This window comes from Elephas maximus, chromosome 21 (assembly GCF_024166365.1).
Source record: "Elephas maximus indicus isolate mEleMax1 chromosome 21, mEleMax1 primary haplotype, whole genome shotgun sequence".
Classification (NCBI taxonomy): domain Eukaryota; kingdom Metazoa; phylum Chordata; class Mammalia; order Proboscidea; family Elephantidae; genus Elephas; species Elephas maximus.
Window position 1 is genome coordinate 23,959,775 of NC_064839.1, and position 18,506 is coordinate 23,978,280.

The window sequence follows — 18,506 nt, forward strand, 5'->3', positions numbered from 1 at the left end:
TTCTGGTATTCTCTGCTTTCAGCCAGGATCTGTCTGACATCAGCAATGATATCCCTGGTTCCACGTCCTCTTCTGAAACCAGCCTGAATTCCTGGCAGTTCCCTGTTGGTATGCTGCTGCAGCCATTTTTGAATGATCTTCAGCAAAATTTTGCTTGTGTGTGATATTAATGATATTGTTCTATAATTTTCACATTCTGTTGGATCACCTTTCTTGGGAATAGTCATAAATGTGGATCTCTTCCAGTCAGTTGGCCAGGAAGCTGTCTTTCATATTTTTTGGCATAGATGAGTGAGTACCTCCAGCGCTGCAACTGTTTGTTGAAACATCTCAATTGATATTCCATCAATTCCTGGAGCCTCATTTTTCTCCAATGCCTTCAGAGCAGCTTGGACTTCTTCCTTCAGTACCATTGGTTCCTGATCATATGCTGCCTCTTGAAATGGTTGAATATCGACTAATTCTTTTTGGTATAATGACTCTGTGTATTCCTTCCATCTTCTTTTGATGCTTTCTGCGTCGTTTAATATTTTCCCCATGGAATCCTTCACTATTACAACTCAAGGCCTGAATTTTCAGTCCTTTCAGCTTGAGAAACACCGAGCATGTTCTTCCCCTTTGGTTTTCCATCTCCAGCTCTTTGCACATGTCATTATAATACTTTACTTTGTCTTCCTGAGCCGCCCTTTGAAATCTTCTGTTCAGTTCTCTTACTTCATCAATTCTTCCTTTTGCTTTGGCTGCTCGATGTTCGAGAGCAAGTTTCAGAGTCTCCTCTGACATCCAACTTGGTGTTTTCTTTCCTGTCTTTTCAATGACCTCTTGCTTTCTTCATATATGATGTCCTTGATGTCATTCCACAACTCGTCTGGTCTTCGATCACTAGTGTTCAATGCATCAAGTCTGTTCTTGAGATGGTCTCTAAATTCAGGTGGGATATACTCAAGGTCATATTTTGGCTCTCGTGGACTTGCTCTGATTTTCTTCAGTTTCAGCTTGAACTTGCATATGAGCAATTGATGGCCTGTCCCACGGTTGGCCCCTGGCCTTGTTCTGACTGATGATATTGAGCTTTTCCATTGTCTCTTTCCACAGAAGTAGTCAATTTGATTGCTGTGTGTTCTATCTGGCGAGGTCCCCCGCGTGTCTGTCAGTTTGTCATACTGTGGGGGCTTGCGTGTTGCTGTGATGCTGGAAGCTATGCCACCGGTATTCAGATACCAGCAGGGTCACCCATGGAGGACAGCTTTCAGCTGAGCTTCCAGACTAAGACAGACTAGGAAGAAGGACCTGGCAGTCTACTTCTGAAAAGCATTAGCCAGTGAAAACCTTATGAATAGCAGTGCAACATTGTCTGATATAGTGCTGGGAGATGAGCCCCCCCAGGTTGGAAGGCACTCAAAAGATGACCGGGGAAGAGCTGCCTTCTCAAAGTAGGGTCAATCTTAATGACGTGAATGGAGTGAAGCTTTCAGGACTTTCATTTGCTGATGTGGCACGACTCAAAATGAGAAGAAACAGCTGCGGACATCCATTAATAATCGGAACCTGGAATGTACAAAGTATGAATCTAGGAAAAATGGAAATCATCAAAAATGAAATGGAATGCATTAACATCGATATCCTAGGCATTAGTGAGCTGAAATGGACTGGTATTGGCCACTTTGAATTGGACAATCATATAGTCTACTGTGATGGGAGTGACAGCTTGAAGAGGAATGGTATTGCATTCATCACCAAAAAGAACATTTCAAGATCTATCCTGAGGTACAACGCTGTCAGTGATAGGATAATATCCACACGCCTACAAGGAAGACCAGTTAGTACGACTATTATTCAAATTTACGCACCAACCACTAGGACCAAAGATGAAGAAATAGAAGATTTTTATCAGCTGCTGCAGTCTGTAATTGATTGAACATGCAATCAAGATGCATTGGTAATTATTGGTGATTGGAATGCAAAAGTCGGAAACAAAGAAAAAGGATCAGTAGTTGGAAAATATGGCCTTGGTGATAGAAACAATGCTGGAGATCGAATGACAGAATTTTGCAAGACCAATGACTTCTTCATTGCAAATACTTTCTTTCACCAACATAAACAGCAACTTTGGTTTAGATGATTCAAAAGATGAGATTTTGGCTTGGAGTTGATTTAATACTTTTGGGGTGATGTGATGGGGTGAATGTGTGTTGCATGTGGAAAGGACATGAACATTGAGGGGCTAAAAGGTGGAATGTTATGGATTTAACTGTGTCCCCAAAAATGTGTTGTAAATCCTAACCCCTATACCTGTGATTATAATCCCATTTGAGAATGTGTTATCTTTTTTATGTTAATGATACAGGATTAGTGTAGGGTATACCTCGAGTCAATCTCTTCTGAGATATAAAAGAGATTAAATGAAAACTAGCAAGTAGAGATGGGGGAAGAGAGATACCAAGCCATATGAAAATTACCCAGAAGCAGAAGCTCAGAAGAGACAATGTCCTTCCTCCCAAGCCAACAGGAAGAGAAAGCTTTCCTCTAAGGCTGGTGTCGTGGACTGAATTATGTCCCCCAAAAAATGTGTGTAGCAACTTGGTCAGGCCATGATTTCCAGTATTCTGTGGTGGTCCTCCATTTTGTGACTGTAATTTTATTTTAAAAGGATTAGGGTGGGATTGTAACACCCTTACCAGGCCACATCCCTGATCCAGTGTAAAGGGAGTTTCCCCGGGGTGTGGCCTGCACCACCTTTTATCTCTCAAGGGATAAAAGGAAAGGGAAGCAAGCAGAGAGTTGGGGACCTCATACTACCAGGAAAGCAGCACCAGAAGCAGAGTGTATCCTTTGGACCTGGAGTCCCTGAGCCTGAGAAACCCCTTGACCAGGGGAAGATTGAGGACAAGGACCTTTCTCCAGAGCTGACAGAAAGAGGAAGACTTCCCCTATAGCCGATGCCCTGAATTTGGACTTGTAACCTACTAGACTGTGAGAAAATAAATTTCTCTTTGTTAAAGCCATCCACTTGTGGTATTTCTGTTATAGCAGCACTAGATGACTGAGACAGCTGGCATCCTGAATTCAGATACCTAGTTTCCTAAACAGTGAGAAAATTAATTTCTGATTGTTAAAGCCTATTTGTCGTATTTCTGTTGTGGTAGCACTAGATAACTAAGACAGTCCTTTACATGTTTTAACTCGTTTAAACCCCACAGTAACTTGGTGAGGTAGGAACTATTATTATTTCCATTTTACAGATCAGAACACTGAGGCCTGGAGAAGTTACATAACTCACCTAGTATCACACAGCCTGCAAATGTGGAAAGATCAATCCCAAACCTAGACAGTCTAGCTCTGAACCTCTAAGTTATAAATATAAAACCATGCTATAATACCCCTGTGGAAAAAAATATAGTATTGTTGTTGTGTTTGTCCATTTCTAAGACATACAGTACCGTATCGTGCATGTCATTATACAACGTCTTGAGAATCTGGCCATGTCAACACATAATCAATGTTCTCCAACCCCATAATCCATAGTGTGGTTACACAAAAATTTATTGATTTGGATATCTGGGTTGTTACCAACACCATGAAGGGATTTCCTTATCCAAGGCTCTGTGTGTTCCTGGATGGATGATTCTCCAGGGTAGGTGTCAAGAAGTCTAATTTTAGGGTCAAAGGTGGACAGACTTCAAGTTTAGTGGCTACTGCCAATTTCCTCTTCCAAGTAGTCTACTCAATTCTCAGGCCGTGAGTCTGAACCTCGGGACCAGGCCTTTTCTCCTTTGCACCTCGTGCTTTCTTCTTGTCCCAGGACCCACTTCAATCCCCAATCCAGCACAGGGTTCCTTGGTCCTCAGCCCAGCCTATGTCCTCATGGTTGGAGAATAGAGGGGGATTTCCAAACCTCAGCTTTATTTTCAGTTTGCTGAGCCCTGGTCTGGGTAAGAGGAACTGGCAGAACCATATAGCTGGGAAACAAGGTGCTGAATAAGGAGCCAGAGCAAAAGGCCCCACATGGGACAGGGGGGCAGGGCTGAGTGTTAGTCACCAGGAGACACCCTCAGGGACTCCATCTCAATATGGCTGCCTTCATAGCCTTCCCACCCCCAAGGCCTTAGGGGACTCTCAGAGGGCAAGAATTGCTTGACTCTTGTAAAAATGGTGTGGCGGGGGCATCTGACTGACCTCCTCTAACTTCATGAGGAGGAAGGAGAACCAAGATGAACAACCCAAAACTGATTCCTATGAGGCAGAGGTCAGACATACCTCCTCTCTCCAACCTTTTGACCAATTCTGGCACCAACTGTCCCTCCTACTATACTTTTTACTTCTCTGCTGGGCTCAATAATTCCTTGCAGTGGCAACGAAGAACTCACAGACTATACAGTTATGGGACTTATTAGGGAAGTAACAGGTTACAACTCAGAATCAGAAATGACTCAGGATACGATTCTTCGATCAGGACAACCTCTTCTTAGCTGTGCCTGCAGGCAGGCCTCTTTCTGGCCCTTGGCTCCTTGGCCAGCATCTGTCCTGCTAGGGCAAGTGTTACAAAGCTCTTTAGCTCTGCCAGTAAGTGCTTGGCACCCCACTCTGCCAGGAAGCCTTAGCCCAAAGACACTCAGCTCTCTCGATGTACCAGCCAAGAAGCCCACTCCACTGTCTTCTTCTGGTCTTCTGATTCTGCTGCCTCTGCTGCTGCCATTTTCCTGCTGCGGCTTCTCGCCATCTCTCACTGTGTCTGGCATTCCAGTTATCTCTCTCTGTCTCCCGGGTCTAGGAGGTTCTCAGCACAGGGATCCTGGGTCCAAAGGATAAGCTCCATTCCTAGCTCTTCTTTCTTGGTGGTAGTGAGGTCCCCCTTTTTTGCCTCTGGGATGGCTTATTTTAAGCCTAGTGGGATGGCAAAACTGACCAATCCCCTTGTTAGGGTCCATATACCTTATTTTGGTCCCAGCCCCACAAGGGTACTAGGTACCTTATTTGCATTATCAGCAAGCTGTCCAATCCCCTTTTTGGGCCACAAGCACCTTATTTGCATAGCCCCACCCACTCATTTGGTGGGAGTTATAAGATCATGACGAGAAAGGCCACATAAAAGTGATCCACTGCACCTCAGCTCTGGTTTGTTGGAGAAGCAGAGCATCAAGTTCAAGGGGACTCTTCCCATTAGGAGTGGAGAGCTGAGCATCCTCTTCTTGGGACCTAGAGCAGAAGTTCCTAAACTTCACATCAGAAGCTTCTTCTTCTACCCTGCCCTTACCTTACCCCCTCAATAAGCACTTTTTCAAGAATCTCCATCTTGGGCTCTACTTCTAGGAACCTGATCTACAGCGTCCCCATTTTACAGATGAGGATACAGAGGTACCATGAGACCAAATAACCTGACCAAAGTCACATGGCTAGTAACTGGTAGAGACTCGAATTCAGGGCCCTGGTCCCAAGCCATTTGCTCTTATCCAGAATCAGGTGTTGCCTCTGCTCTTGAGGTAGTCCCAGCCCACTGAGGGAAGCCGGCAGGCTGGTAGGAAACAACAATGTGGGGTTGCAAGCTCTGCAATACAGAAGTGAGGAGAGAATGATAGAAAAGAAGCCCGGCAGTCAGAGGTGTAACTCGGGCTAGGAAGGCAGCGGGAAGACTTCCCTGAGGTTGGTCTGGAAGGAGAAGGAGCTATTTGCAAGGCTGGAAGCAAGGGAAGGGTGTTTGAGGCAGAGGACCCAGCATCCACAAGGCGAGGAGTCCTGAGATGGGATTGGGAGCAGGTCACGGGGCGGAGCTGCATGTGTGTGAGGTCCGGGAGAAGATGGTGAAGGACCATTTGTTTATTCATCCTTTGAACCTTTCTTGGACACCCGATGTGTGTCAGCTTTGTGGAGGCCACAGCAACAAGGCTTGACTTTATCTTGGGAGGGTGGAAACCTGACAGGGATTTGAGGCATAAATGAAGCCAGACCAGAGCTGAGTTTTAGAGATAATATATCCAGTGGTGTGTGCATGTGTATTATGTGGTGTGTGTGCATGTATGTGTGTGTGTGTGGTGTGTCTGTGTGTGGTGTGGGGTGTGTATGCGTGTGTGGTATGTGTGCGTGTGACTGTGTGGACTGGAGGTGTGAGGGCTCTCCAGGCAAAGGGAACAGCAAGAGCAAAGACCTGGGGGCTGCAGTGATTCTATCTCATTCCTTTGGTCATTTTTTTCTATTTTTAGTCCAGTACCATAAAGTTCTAATAATGGTCTCTTTATTATATTGGAAACATTTCCGCTATTGCCTTCCTCTCCCAACAAATAGGCTGGAAGAGAAATTTAAGGATGAAGAACCTCTCCAGAAATCATGCCATCCAGGCACCCCTTACTTCCACTTGGCACCATGCTGCCTGGGTGATTTCTTTATGGGCAGCATGGACTTTGGACATTATAGGCCAGAAAAGAAGCTGTGCCCTAGGTCATAGCCACACTTTCTTGCCAAAATGGCATAAAGTCCAGGGGCTTAGCACTTAGCACTTGTCTGGTGCCATCTGTAGCTCCGTGGCCTTGGAAATTAATAGCCTGGGAAGCAAGAAATCTTGTTTCTAATTCTGGCTCTGCCATGGTCTTGTTGTATGACCTTGGGCACGTCTTTTATCTTCCCCAGGCCTCAGTCTTTCCATCTGTTCACTGGGGATGTTGAGCCTTGCCTACCTCGGAAGGTCATGGATGTGAGCATGTGTCATGAATTCTAAAGCTCTATGTCTGGGCAAGGAGCTGCTGCTATTAGTCCAGCTGGGGAGGAATGACCATATGGGCTGAGGACACATGCCCAGGAGGGCTGTACCAAGGACCATGGGAGTAACTGGGGTCTGAACCCCAGGACACATTATCCTGTGCCCCAGCCTCTGGGCAATGGCAAAACTGGCTCCAGGGTGGGCCCTGCCCTTTTCAGGTTCTGAAGTAGAGTCCCTGGGGTTGTGAGGATTAAATGAGATATATCAAGCTAAGCGTTTGCTATTATTATTTAGGAAATACAAGCAGTGCCAGAAAGTACATTTGAAAATGTTACAGCATATCCCACTGTATGGATAGACCACCATTTAACAAATGCCCAATTATTGGACATTTAGGTTGCTTCCAATTTTTAGCTATTATAAATAATATTGCAGTGGACATCTTTGCAATTAGAATTTTTCTGTACATCCATGATTGTTTCTAAGGTTAGAATCCTAGAAATAGAATTGCTGAATCAAGGGCCTGCACACTTTTTAACCCTCTTGCTATGTACGCCATTTATTCGTACTTCCACCAGCAAGTTGTTTGAGAATTCCAGCTTAGAAGGGGAAGAATTTGTTTAGAGAGATCAAGGAGATGGTTTGTATTAGCTAGGATTAGATTTCACTGTAACAGAAAGTCCTAAACAACAGTGATTTAAACAAGATAGGAGGGTATTTTCCTCTCATGTAATAGAAATCCAAAGGCAGAGAGTCCAGGCAGGTAGACTGCTTTACTTTCTACCTTCCTTAGCACTGGCTTCTACCTCATAGTCCATCATAGCTGCTCAAGTTCAGCCATCACATCAACAGCCAGCCAATAAGAAAAAACAAAGGATATACAACATTTCCACTTATATTCCATTGACCGAAACTTATTACATGGCTACATCTAACTGAAAAGAAAGCTGAGAAATATAGTGTTTATTCCAGGTGAACAGGGAATATTCAGGGGTTCTAGTACTAAGGAAGAAGGGGAGAACAGATTTGGGGGACTAGTTGTCTCTGTCATGAGAGTAACTCAGGCTGGGAGCAGCACAAATGAGTCTATGGGAATAAGAATGAATGAAGCATCTTCAGGGGACCATAAAGGGGTGGACTAGACCATTCCAGAGAGTCAGGACATAGGCACAGATAAGGAAGGGGTATGTGGAAGAAGGAGACTTATCCTGGGATCAATCCCTGGACAGAGGCATTGAGACTCCGTGGAGAGGCCACTTATCTGCCTATTTTCTGACCCTCAGATGTGGGGGTTTGTTCTTGACTGTCCCCTTGGCTGCCCTCCTAGCTCACCTCTCCCCCCAGCTCACCTGACTCCCAGCTCACTCATCTCTCAGCTCACCTGCCTGCCCTATCCTCCCCCAACTCACCTGCCTTCCAGCTTGTCCCCACAGAGCCAACTCTTAATGGACCTCGCTAATCTCCAGCTGGGCACCGGGAACCTGTTGAGCTGTCTCGTGAGGCTGCTCAGCAAAGAGCCAGAATGGCTGAATGCCAAGGTGAAGTTCTTCCTCCCCAACATGGACCTGGGCTCCAGGAAAGAGGCCCCAGACCCTGCAGAGGGGGTCATCCTACAACTCAGGAGGCTCCATGCCAGAGGTCTGGCCACCTGGCAGGCGTTCATCCACTGTGTGTGCATGGAGCTGGAAGTGCCGCTGGATCTGGAGGTGCTACTGCTGAGCACCTGGGGCCACGAAGACGGTAAGGGTGGGCATGAGAGGTGCAGACAGCCAGCCCAGCCCCCATGTCATGGGTAGCCAAGGGAGGAATATGGAGGGACCGGGACCCGCGTGAGTCACACAAAGAGGACATGGCTGAGCCAGAAACAGAATTCCATGCTTCCTGGCACTTCCCAGAGCAAATCCCCTGGGGGAATAAGTTTGGGGCCTGGAGGACTGCTCCTTCCACCTTCCCCTGCTGTATGTGCCCTGGGAGGCAGGATGCAAGGAGAGAAAGGGCTAGATGACTCCTTCCAGCCAGAAAATTCCAAATAGCCCAGAATGCCCTAGATGTTTCTTTTTGCAACATGATCAGAAGCAGTCACTGGGATAGCCCTCTGACTCCACTGATGAGCAGGCAGGTTTAACACCATTTTGTTCAGTGGGCTTTTATTGGGCACCTTCTGTTGGCATAGCACTGTGGGGGACACACAGGACATTGAGGACACATACGTGTATACACACACATTTCTGCCCACCTGCCTTCAAGGCTCACCATCGCTTTCCTTTCCACAGTGTTCAGTTTACTTCTCCTGTCCCGGGTGCCCACACTGTGAGTTAAGCCCTAAGCTAGCCGCCAGGCCAGAGCTGGCCCCGAATTGTCCCACAGCACCTCCATAACACACTGTGCTCTTCCTCTCTTTCAGGGTTCCCCAGCCAGCTGGGAGCTGGCGAGGAAGGCTGCTCTAAATCTCAGCTCCACCATGGTGAGACCTGGGGTTGGGAGGAGGAAGGGATGGTTGTGCTAAGTTAACCCCACCTCAGAGCTCGAAGAGGCTGGAGGTGGGCTGGGTCCAGCCATCTCCCATAAACCATCCTCCTCGTCCCTGGCCCATCTGCACATGCACCAGTCCTCTCACCTCACCACCCCCATGTCTTTCAAGGCTTTGGCTTGTCCCGATGCCCATTCCTAGCGGTCAAACATGCCACCCCCTGGGAGTCTAAAGGCATCAGTCCCCAGCCACCGCCAGAATCCCCTGTCTGATTTCACTTGGGAAAGACTGTTCTCACTTCCCTTTCCCTCAGCCCAGGGGTCTTGTGCTCTCAGCCCCTAAGTCAGGTTTCCCTCAGGAAGCTCTAACCTCCTATGCAGACCCCTGGGCCAGCACTAACCCACTGTTTTTCTGATGGTGTGCAGCAGGGTCGCAGTCAACGGTGACTACCTCACTGGTTCATGGACCACGCTCTGTCTCTCAGATCCTGTATTTCTTTAGAAGTGTTGACTTTAATCGTAGCTGTACATGGCAGTAACATTACCAGGCTTTAATAGAAAACATCTACCTTGTAATCCCAAATAAAAAGTGTTGTCCTGGCCCTGGTTTCTCTGGCCGTTATCACTGAGCTGTGACCAGGCCTGGTTGATATCTGGCCAGTGAGTCTGTTGTTAAAATAGGACTTGCTGAAATATTGAAGTGACCTCAGACTGGGTCCAGCACCTCCTGGGGATTCCCATACCTCCCTACAATCCAGCAGCCCAAAAGTTAACACATGGCAGCTCAAGGGGCCTTGGACCCGCCTCCTGGCTGTTTTGATCAGTCACTGTAGGAGTATCTTGCTCTACTTGTTAAAATTCTGCCATACATTGCACCCCAAATATTCAATTCCTATTGCTTTGTGGCAGTCAATTCTCAATTATCAAAAACTAATTTTTCTATACAGCACACCTTTAAAAAATCACCATGTAAGACCAATGGTCAAACTCTAAAGCAAAGATGAAAGGGTAAAGGGACGGGGAAACCAGATTACTAAAAACACAACGTCTAAAATAGAATTAATGAGAATACTGACACATTGTGAATTACGTAACCAATGTCAGTGAACAATCTGTGTAGTAATTGTTAAAGGGGAACCAAATTTGCTGTGTAAACTTTCACCAGAAACACAATAAAATATTATTTAAAGAAAAAAAAAAATTCTGCCATAAACCCTCTTTCCTTCCTTCCTGACCTCTTTTCTCTCCCCTTCTTTCTTTCTTCCATTCCTAACCCCTTCCAGAAAGGCTTTCAAGTGACTCTTGAAAACTCATACAACAAGACAACAACTCATGAAAACATGAAAGGAAGTGAGGAATCGTGGGCGGTGGGAAGTAGGTGTGATAAAAACACACTGGCCCAGGAAGAAGGTAGCAGATCCAGCTAAGCCCTTTTGAAGCTTCACTTTTATACCCAGCAGAGGCCTCGGCAGAGCTTGGTGCTTTGCTGGTGGAGAAACAGCCACTCAGTGCCGGGGGCTGGGCGTTTTAGAGACTGCTGGCTGTAGGCCCTGCTCCTTGAATCCTAGACCGGGAGACCCCCAGGCCCCGAATGCCCAGCCCTCCCGCTGGGCCTGGGACCCTCTCCTGTAAACAGAAACTGGTGTTGTGCAGCCTTGCCCACTGCCCACCTTCATTCAGTCCTGGAGTGTGAATGCATGTGCCAGCTTGGTGCCTGCTGGAGGGTAGATGTCCGCCAAGGTGCTAGGTACCCCTCAGCCATAGCCCCTAGACCTCACCCCTCTGTTCCTTCCTTCTCTCTTTCCAGCCCTGAAGCGGCCTCATCAGAGCTGTGGGTCCTCGCCCCGCAAGAAACAGTGCAAGAAGCAGCAGCTGGGTGGGTACCAAGGTGGGGAGGGACCAGGATGTGGAGATTGGATTGTCTTGGGGCCAGGACACAGATTCTGGGCTCTATCTCCCGCTGACAAGCCTCTAGGGGTCTAGTGACTCTTGTCTTCCAAGCTTCCATAAGAGAAGAATTGGTGGACCATGGGCAAGCAGAGAAGAGGCCTGGGTCTGGCAGAAAGGCCCCCATCATCAATCCACAGGGGGACTTCTCCAGAAATGTCTCAACCGGAGGAGCTAGAAGTACCGCAGCCGGAGACAGCCTCATTACCCAGGCTGGTCCAGGGATACCCCCATGTCATTAGGGTTGAAGGGGTCTCGGGATAGTGACCAGCATGGCCTCAGGCCTGGGCCCTCATGGGCCAGGTTAGGGTGCGGTGGGAGTGATGAGGATGCTTGGGGAACTCCCCAAGGAAGAGGCCCTGGGACCCATGGGAGACGTAGGGGACTGCTGAGGACCGGCCCACCCAGTGGACGCAGAGGAGGCAGAATTTGTCTCATTCTCAGCCAGCTGTCCCACCAGGGTATTCACAGGTGGTCAGAGGAGTCAAATCTATAGGAAAGAGGCCACTACTCCCAGCAGCCACCCCAATCTTTCCCCTGGGCCACTGTCCAGTGACCCAGCAGTTAAAAGGTCAATGCTTGGCCTGGCAGGGGTTCTGCAGACTTGGGCCATCTCCTGCAGACCTGACTGGTCAGTGCCTGTGCCTACAGGTTGTTAGCAGCCTTCAGTGTTACCCTTGGGCATTTTGGAATTGACATATTAGCAAGGGGCACAGGTTACTCAGATATCACTATAAGAGGTTGTTCCAATAAAGGTGGCAAAGAAGCACCCATATTTTCTCCTCCCTCCTCATTAAAACACTTAGATTGTTGCAAAACAAATAGAGCCATGATTCGCATTTCCCCATTCACACTTCCCAGTTCAATTGGCTGACAGAGCTGGGGGTTTTGATAGCTCACTGGGCTTCTGTAGAACAAATTCCCTCTGGCTGTGCTCTTGTGCACCCACCCCCCTTGACCTTCAATAGCCCAATACTGGGGCAAAGGAGGGGGGGTCCTGCCCTCATGCCACCTCCCTGCCCCCTGCAGAGTTGGCCAAGCAGTATCTGCAGCTCCTGAGGACCTCCACCCAGCAACGCTATGGAGGCAAGAACCCCAGGCTGGGACAGCCCCTCTCCTTCCATATCGCCCCTATCCTGCAGAAGAGCCGGGACACAGCACCCTTAGACACTCAGGAGGAAGCTGTTATGGGAGACCCCAAGGCGGAAGATGGCATCCTGGAACTCTTCAACACCAAAGCGAAAAAGGGCTCAAGGGTCATAGTGGTCCTGGGGAAGTCGGGCATGGGCAAGACCACGTTGGCTCACCAGCTCTGCCAGAAGTGGGCTGACGGCCAGCTGGACCGCTTCCAGGCCCTGTTCCTTTTCGAATTCCGCCATCTCAACCTGGTCACAGGTCTCCTGACGCTGCCCCAGCTCCTCTTTGACCTCTACCTGAGCCCCAAGTCAGGAGCAGACACTGTCTTCCAGTACCTGGAGGAGAATGCACACCATGTCCTGATTATCTTCGATGGGCTGGGTGAGGCTCTCTACCCCTGCTCCAGCAGAAAGACGGAGGGCCCTGACGCCTCAGGTCCCATCTTCACCCTCTTCTCTGGCCTCTGCAATGGGACCCTCCTACCCGGTTGCTGGGTAATGGCCACGTCCCGTCCAGGGAAACTGCCCACATGCCTGCCCGTGGAGGCAACTATGGTCCATATGTGGGGTTTTGACAGGCTGCGGGTGGAGGAGTATGTGGGCCGCTTCTTCAGGGACAATCCATTGCAGGCAGCAGCCCTGGCAGAGGTGCAGGCAGATAGGCGTCTCCAGAGCATGTGTGCGGTGCCTGCCCTATGCCAAGTGGCCTGTCTGTGCCTCCACCATCTGCTCCCTGGCACCTCCGTAGGCCAGTCTGCAGCCCTCCTGCCCACTATCACGCAGCTTTATGTACAGATGGTGCTCATCCTCATCCGCCAGAGTCACTTGCACCCCACGTCCCTCCTGAGCCTCGGCGAGGTGGCCTTGAAGGGCCTGGAGGCCGGGAAGGTTGTCTTCTATGCAGGAGACATCCCTCCACCCATGATGGCCTTTGGGGCTGCCTACAACCTGCTGACTTCCTTCTGCGTCCGCACAGGCCCTGAGCACCAGGAGACAGGCTACGCCTTCACCCACCTCAGCCTGCAGGAGTTCTTCGCTGCCCTGCAGCTGATGGCCAGCCCCGAGGTGGACAAAGACATGCTCCCCCGCTATGTCACCCTCCATTCCCGTTGGGTGCACCGGACCAATGCTAGATTGGACCTCCTAGACTACCTGCCAACCTTCCTGGCAGGTCTGGCATCCTGCGCCTGCCGCCCCTTCCTCAGCCATCTGGCACAGCAGGATGAGGTGTGGGTAGGTGCCAAACAGGATGCTGTTGTGCAGGCATTAAGGAAACTGGCCACCCGCAGGTCCAAGGGACCAAAGGTTATGGAGCTGTGCCACTGTGTGGATGAGACACAGGAGCCAGGGCTGGCGCAACTTGCTGCCCAAAGTCTCCACTACCCACTGTCCTTCCACAATTTCCCACTGACCTACACTGACCTGGCTGTCCTGGCCAACATCTTGGGCTACAGGGATGCCCCCATCCACCTGGATTTTGAGGGCTGCCCTCTGGAGCCCCACTGCCCAGAGGCCCTGGTGGGCTGTGGGCAGGTAGAGAATCTCAGGTAAGAGTAAGGGTGGGAGAAGGCCTGGTGGGGGGAACTGGGCGTCTGGGAAGGTGGAGGCCAACTGGTCTGGCAGACCCTGCTGAGGGAGACTGGTAAGAATACTGACTGTCAGAACAGAAGAGGCCCTTACTGCCCGCTAGCTTTGGGATGTGGGTGGGGAAGCTCTATCCCTCACCAGGACTTCTGGGGTCCAGCTGGCGTCTCTTCCTCCCCCTGGTTTCTGACTCCGACTGTGCTCCCAGAGGCTGTTTGACTTTGGGCAGGTTATTAACCTTTATCAGCCTAAGTTTCTTCATCTCTAAAGTGAAGAGATGACTCAAGCTAACTCCTAGGGGCACTGTGAGAAGGAAATGAGGCAATGCATGACAAACACTTCTTAGCACAGTGCCTGGCACTCAGGAAAGACTCATCACCTGTATTATCTTGGGCAAAGGCCAGGCTGCAGTAAAAAAAGAAACCCCCAAAATACAGTGCCTTAAAAAATGGAGAAGTTTGTTTCTCTATCATGGAAGAGTTCCAAGTTAATTGGTCCAGGTCGGGAGGATGGTTCAGCTCCACGTAGTCATGCAGGGACCCAGGTCCTTTCTATTGTTGCACCATCTCCTTGGACATCTTGATTTGCCTGGTTAGCACTGAGCCGAAGGCATATCTGTGCTGTGGCTTGGGGGATGGGAAAGAGAGAACATGGAGGAGACAGACACTCCCAAAGGGTTAAATCTCAGATCTAGAAGTAGGACTCATCACCTCCACTCACTTTCTACTGGTGAGGACATAGCCACCTGGCCACAGGGAGCTGCAAAAGAGACTGGGAAATACCATCTCTGGCTAGGGAACCATGTTCCCAGCTATAGTGCTATTTCTATGGATGAAGTGCAGAATGGCTTTTGGTGGACAATTGGTAGTCTCTGCCATATACGTAGGTCCCTACATGGCTGAAATAGTTTGTGCTTGACTACTAACCTAAATGTTGGCAGCTCAAACCCACCCAGCAGTGCCACCGAAGAAAGGTCCAGCAATCTTTCTGTAAAGATTACAGTCAAGAACACCCTTTGGAGCAGTTCTGCTCTGTCACATGGTGTCACCATGAGTCAAGGCCTACTCAATGACAACAAGTATGCTTTTTTGTTTGGCCATGTATGTATTTGTTATGACAACAGCTACCACTAGAATGTTAAGTTTCATCTGTCAGAGGAGGGAATGGGTGTCAATATCAGAAGGGCCTCTTCTGTTCTGATATTCTGACCCTGCCTCTAAGGGCTGCCCATTACTGACCCTCTGCCACTTTCTTCTCCCTGTGGCAGCTTTAAGAGCAGGAAGTGTGGGGACGCCTTTGCAGAAGCTCTCTCCAGGAGCTTGCCAACCATGAATAGCCTGCAGAAGCTGGGGTGAGCCTGGACTTATAACCAAGAAGGGTCTTCAGCCCAGGGAAGCCTGGCATTTTCCTCCCTCCCCTCAACCTGACACAGGGCAGATTCTTGACCTACTCTCTTCCTATCCTTGTTCCTTCCCAACATCTTTGCTCATCATGTAGGTTAACAGGAAGTAAGATAACCTCCAAAGGCATCAGCTGTCTGGTGAAGGCTTTGTGCCTCTGTCCACAACTGGAAGAGATCAGGTGAGTGAGTGCATGGGGAAACCACTGGCTGGGGAGGGGAGTCATTGCTTAGGGCCCACATCCCCTCCCAGGTCTGGGCTGGGCCCTACATATTCCATCAGGGACTGGCCAGTAGGTTTTCATTGAGACCCAGAGAGGGGAGGTATCTCTCCAAGAACTAGGTGGGGCTGAATCCAAACACAGGCCAAACAAAGACCCTAGACCATTGCTTCTCTCATGTAATATTTTGGGGGGCATCTGGGAGGAGCATGGGTTTTGAGGCTCCCTCCCCTCTTTCTGTGACCCTGGGAGAAGTGATAGCAAACTGTTAGACGTTGTGTGTACCCATAAATGCATGAAACACATGCCTTCACATTCATGCACACGTGTATACACACTTGCACAGAAATGCACACTTACCTACTCACTTAGGCATACGACCGCCCCCCCCCACCACATACACATTCATGTTGTTGCTGTTGTTAAATGTTGTAGAGTCGGTTCTGACTCATAGCAACCCGATGTACAATAGAGCAAAACGCTGTCTGATCTTGTGCCATCCTCACAATTGTTGCTATGTTTGAGCCCCTTGTTGCAGCCACTGTGTCAATCCATCTCATTGAGGCTCTTCCACTTTTTCACTGACCCCCTACTCTACCAAGCCTGATGTCCTTCTCCAGGGACTGGTTCCTCTTGATAACATGTCCAAAGTACATGAGATGAAGTCTCGCCATCCTCACTTCTAACAAGCACTCTGGCTGTACTTTTCCCAAGACAGATTTGTTCGTTCTTTTGGCCGTCCATGGTATATTCAATACTCTTTGCCAACACCATAATTCAAAGGCATCAGTTCTACTTCTGTCTTCCTTATTCATTGTCCAGCTTTCACATGCATATGAGGCAATTGAAAACACCATGGCTTAGGTCAGGTGCACTTTTGTCCTCTAAGTGACATCTTTGCTTTTTAACAGTCTGAAGAGGCTTTTTTCAGCAGATTTGCCCAATGCAACGTGTCATTTGATTTCTTGGCTGCCGTTTCCATGGGCACTGATTGTGGATCCAAGTAAAATGAAATCTTTGACAGCTTCAATCTTTTCTCTGTTTGCTTATTAATCCAGCTGTGAGGATTCATAGGTGCACATTCATAGGTGTGCACATGAGCAGCACATGCATACATGCACACTTAGATCCACACACACCTTTAGATGCAGGCACACACTAACACAAGCACATATGCACAAATATACCCCTGCCCTGTATCTGGGACTGAGTGGCCTGGGGAGCGGTGGGGCCAGAATCCTCCTCAGCAGGTCACAGGCAGGACCATTGTTAGCTTATACAGGACCTTTGCGAGACTTAGAAAAAGTGCCCCTTCACCTGGGCAGATGCAGCCTGGCATGGGATACACCAGTCGTTGAGTGGAGCATGAGTTGGACCACAGCCCCTGTTGTCCTCTTGGCTGGGTACCTTTGTGAAGTGATCACTCTGGTCAGAACAAAGATTAGGAAATATTGAACTTGTTGGTACTTACTTTTCTTTCCTGATTATCATGAGTCACTTTAATTTTTTCTTCTATCACCCAGCTGTAGCTCTTAATTATCTACAAAGCCCTCAGCTCATCTGTTCCTCCAGCAAGGGCCCAGAGGGCTGGGTTGTGTGCCCCAGCTGACAGGTGAGGGACATGAAGTCAGTGAGATATGTGCTTGGCAAAGGGCCGGAGCTGAGGCTGGAAGCGGAGTCTCCAGCTTCCCAGTCTAGACTCTGTCTGACCACCTGGGGGCCAAAAAGCATATCTCAGACATAAGTCCTGCAAACAGGGTGCTGGGGCCCCTCCTTCTACATCACGAGGCCTTCACAGTCAGCCATCTGGACCCCCTGGACCGCCAGGCAGGAACTCACCCAAAGGGACTGAATAGGGATAGAAATGAGGTCAGCAGAGGGCCTCTCCTACTAGCTGTGCCTGCTGGATGCCAGAGAGCAGGTGACCAACCTCCTCTGAGCCCCTGTCTTGTGTTTGGTGCATGAGTGTGGTCACACCTGTCACCTGCCAACTGGAGTTTCCAAGTGTCCCAGCCTCAGGGCTGAGAACTGGGCCTTGGTCTCCCTGCAGTTTGCGGAACAACCAGCTCAAGGACCAGGAGCTGCTGGACATCGTGGAGATGCTCTCTTGCCTGCCGAGGCTGCGGAAGCTTGAGTAAGCAGCCTCTCTACTGCCCTCCAGGCTAGTCCTGCTCCCTGCTTGATTCGTCCCCCTCCCTTGAGGGGCAAGGAAGGTCTGGGGCCCATAGGGTGGGGAATTCACTCCTGACACCTTTGCCGCGATCCTGCAGCCTGAGCCACAACAATGTCTCCGTGTCAACCCTACTGAGCTTGGCAAAGGTGGTAGTCACAAGCCCAACCATCAGGGCACTGCAGGCCAGGTGAGCAGAAGGAATGGGACCCTGGCCTTCAGGGTTGTGATATGAGGGGAAGGGAGGTTGGAAGATGGGAGAGTAGGAGGTACCTTATCTGCAAGATCTGTGTATGCATGCCAAACTCTGTTTTAGTCACAACTGTACCCCCAGAGCCTAGCTCAGGCCTGGCACCTAGTGGATCAATAGTGAATGGATGGGTGGATGGATAGATGGATGGATAAATAGTCAAATCTACAAAGTATCAAAACCCAAACCCATTGCAACTGAGTCCATTCCAACTCATAGTGCTTGTTTAAGTAGAGTAGAACTGCCCCATAGGGTTTCCACAGAGCGGCTGGTGGATTCAAACTGCCGACCTTTCGGTTAGCAGCTGAACTCAACCAGCGTGTCACCAGGGCTCCTTACAAAGCATAAGCAAGATAAAGGAATAATGAGCCATGGGTTGCTCTCCATGGTCCTGAACCAGCTTTGCCTGTTTGGATCACGGAGTAGATGGTTGTACCTCTTAACCGTAAAACACCTGGAATGCCAATAAACACTCTCAATGTTCTTATTTTTTCTTATCTTTCTTGTAAAAATATTGTTTTCCTGCATTTTAGAAACACTCTTATGGGATTCATCAAGCCATGACATAGTCACGATTTTACGTGCCTGATTTGGAGCACTTTTTTAGTTCTGTTGTTTTTCCGGACATTTGGGGCGGGA

General features: G+C 49.1%; 1 protein-coding gene across 6 annotated transcripts in view; it reads left to right on the forward strand.

The window, feature by feature from the left end:
* The window catches only part of NLRC5 (NLR family CARD domain containing 5), a 92,177-nt gene that overhangs the window by 23,153 nt on the left and 50,518 nt on the right, over positions 1 to 18,506 (forward strand). For 3 of the 6 annotated variants that reach the window (XM_049864609.1, XM_049864612.1, XM_049864614.1), the window contains exons 2-9: positions 8,125 to 8,431; positions 9,096 to 9,155; positions 10,968 to 11,036; positions 12,137 to 13,790; positions 15,095 to 15,178; positions 15,325 to 15,408; positions 17,498 to 17,581; positions 17,718 to 17,807. In XM_049864609.1, the coding sequence (XP_049720566.1) occupies positions 8,137 to 8,431; positions 9,096 to 9,155; positions 10,968 to 11,036; positions 12,137 to 13,790; positions 15,095 to 15,178; positions 15,325 to 15,408; positions 17,498 to 17,581; positions 17,718 to 17,807 (2,420 nt within the window). In that variant the 5' untranslated portion in view covers positions 8,125 to 8,136. Of the gene's footprint in view, positions 1 to 8,111; positions 8,432 to 9,095; positions 9,156 to 10,967; positions 11,037 to 12,136; positions 13,791 to 15,094; positions 15,179 to 15,324; positions 15,409 to 17,497; positions 17,582 to 17,717; positions 17,808 to 18,506 lie in introns of all 6 variants that reach the window. The other 3 variants (XM_049864611.1, XM_049864610.1, XM_049864615.1) reach the window with 3 other exon arrangements.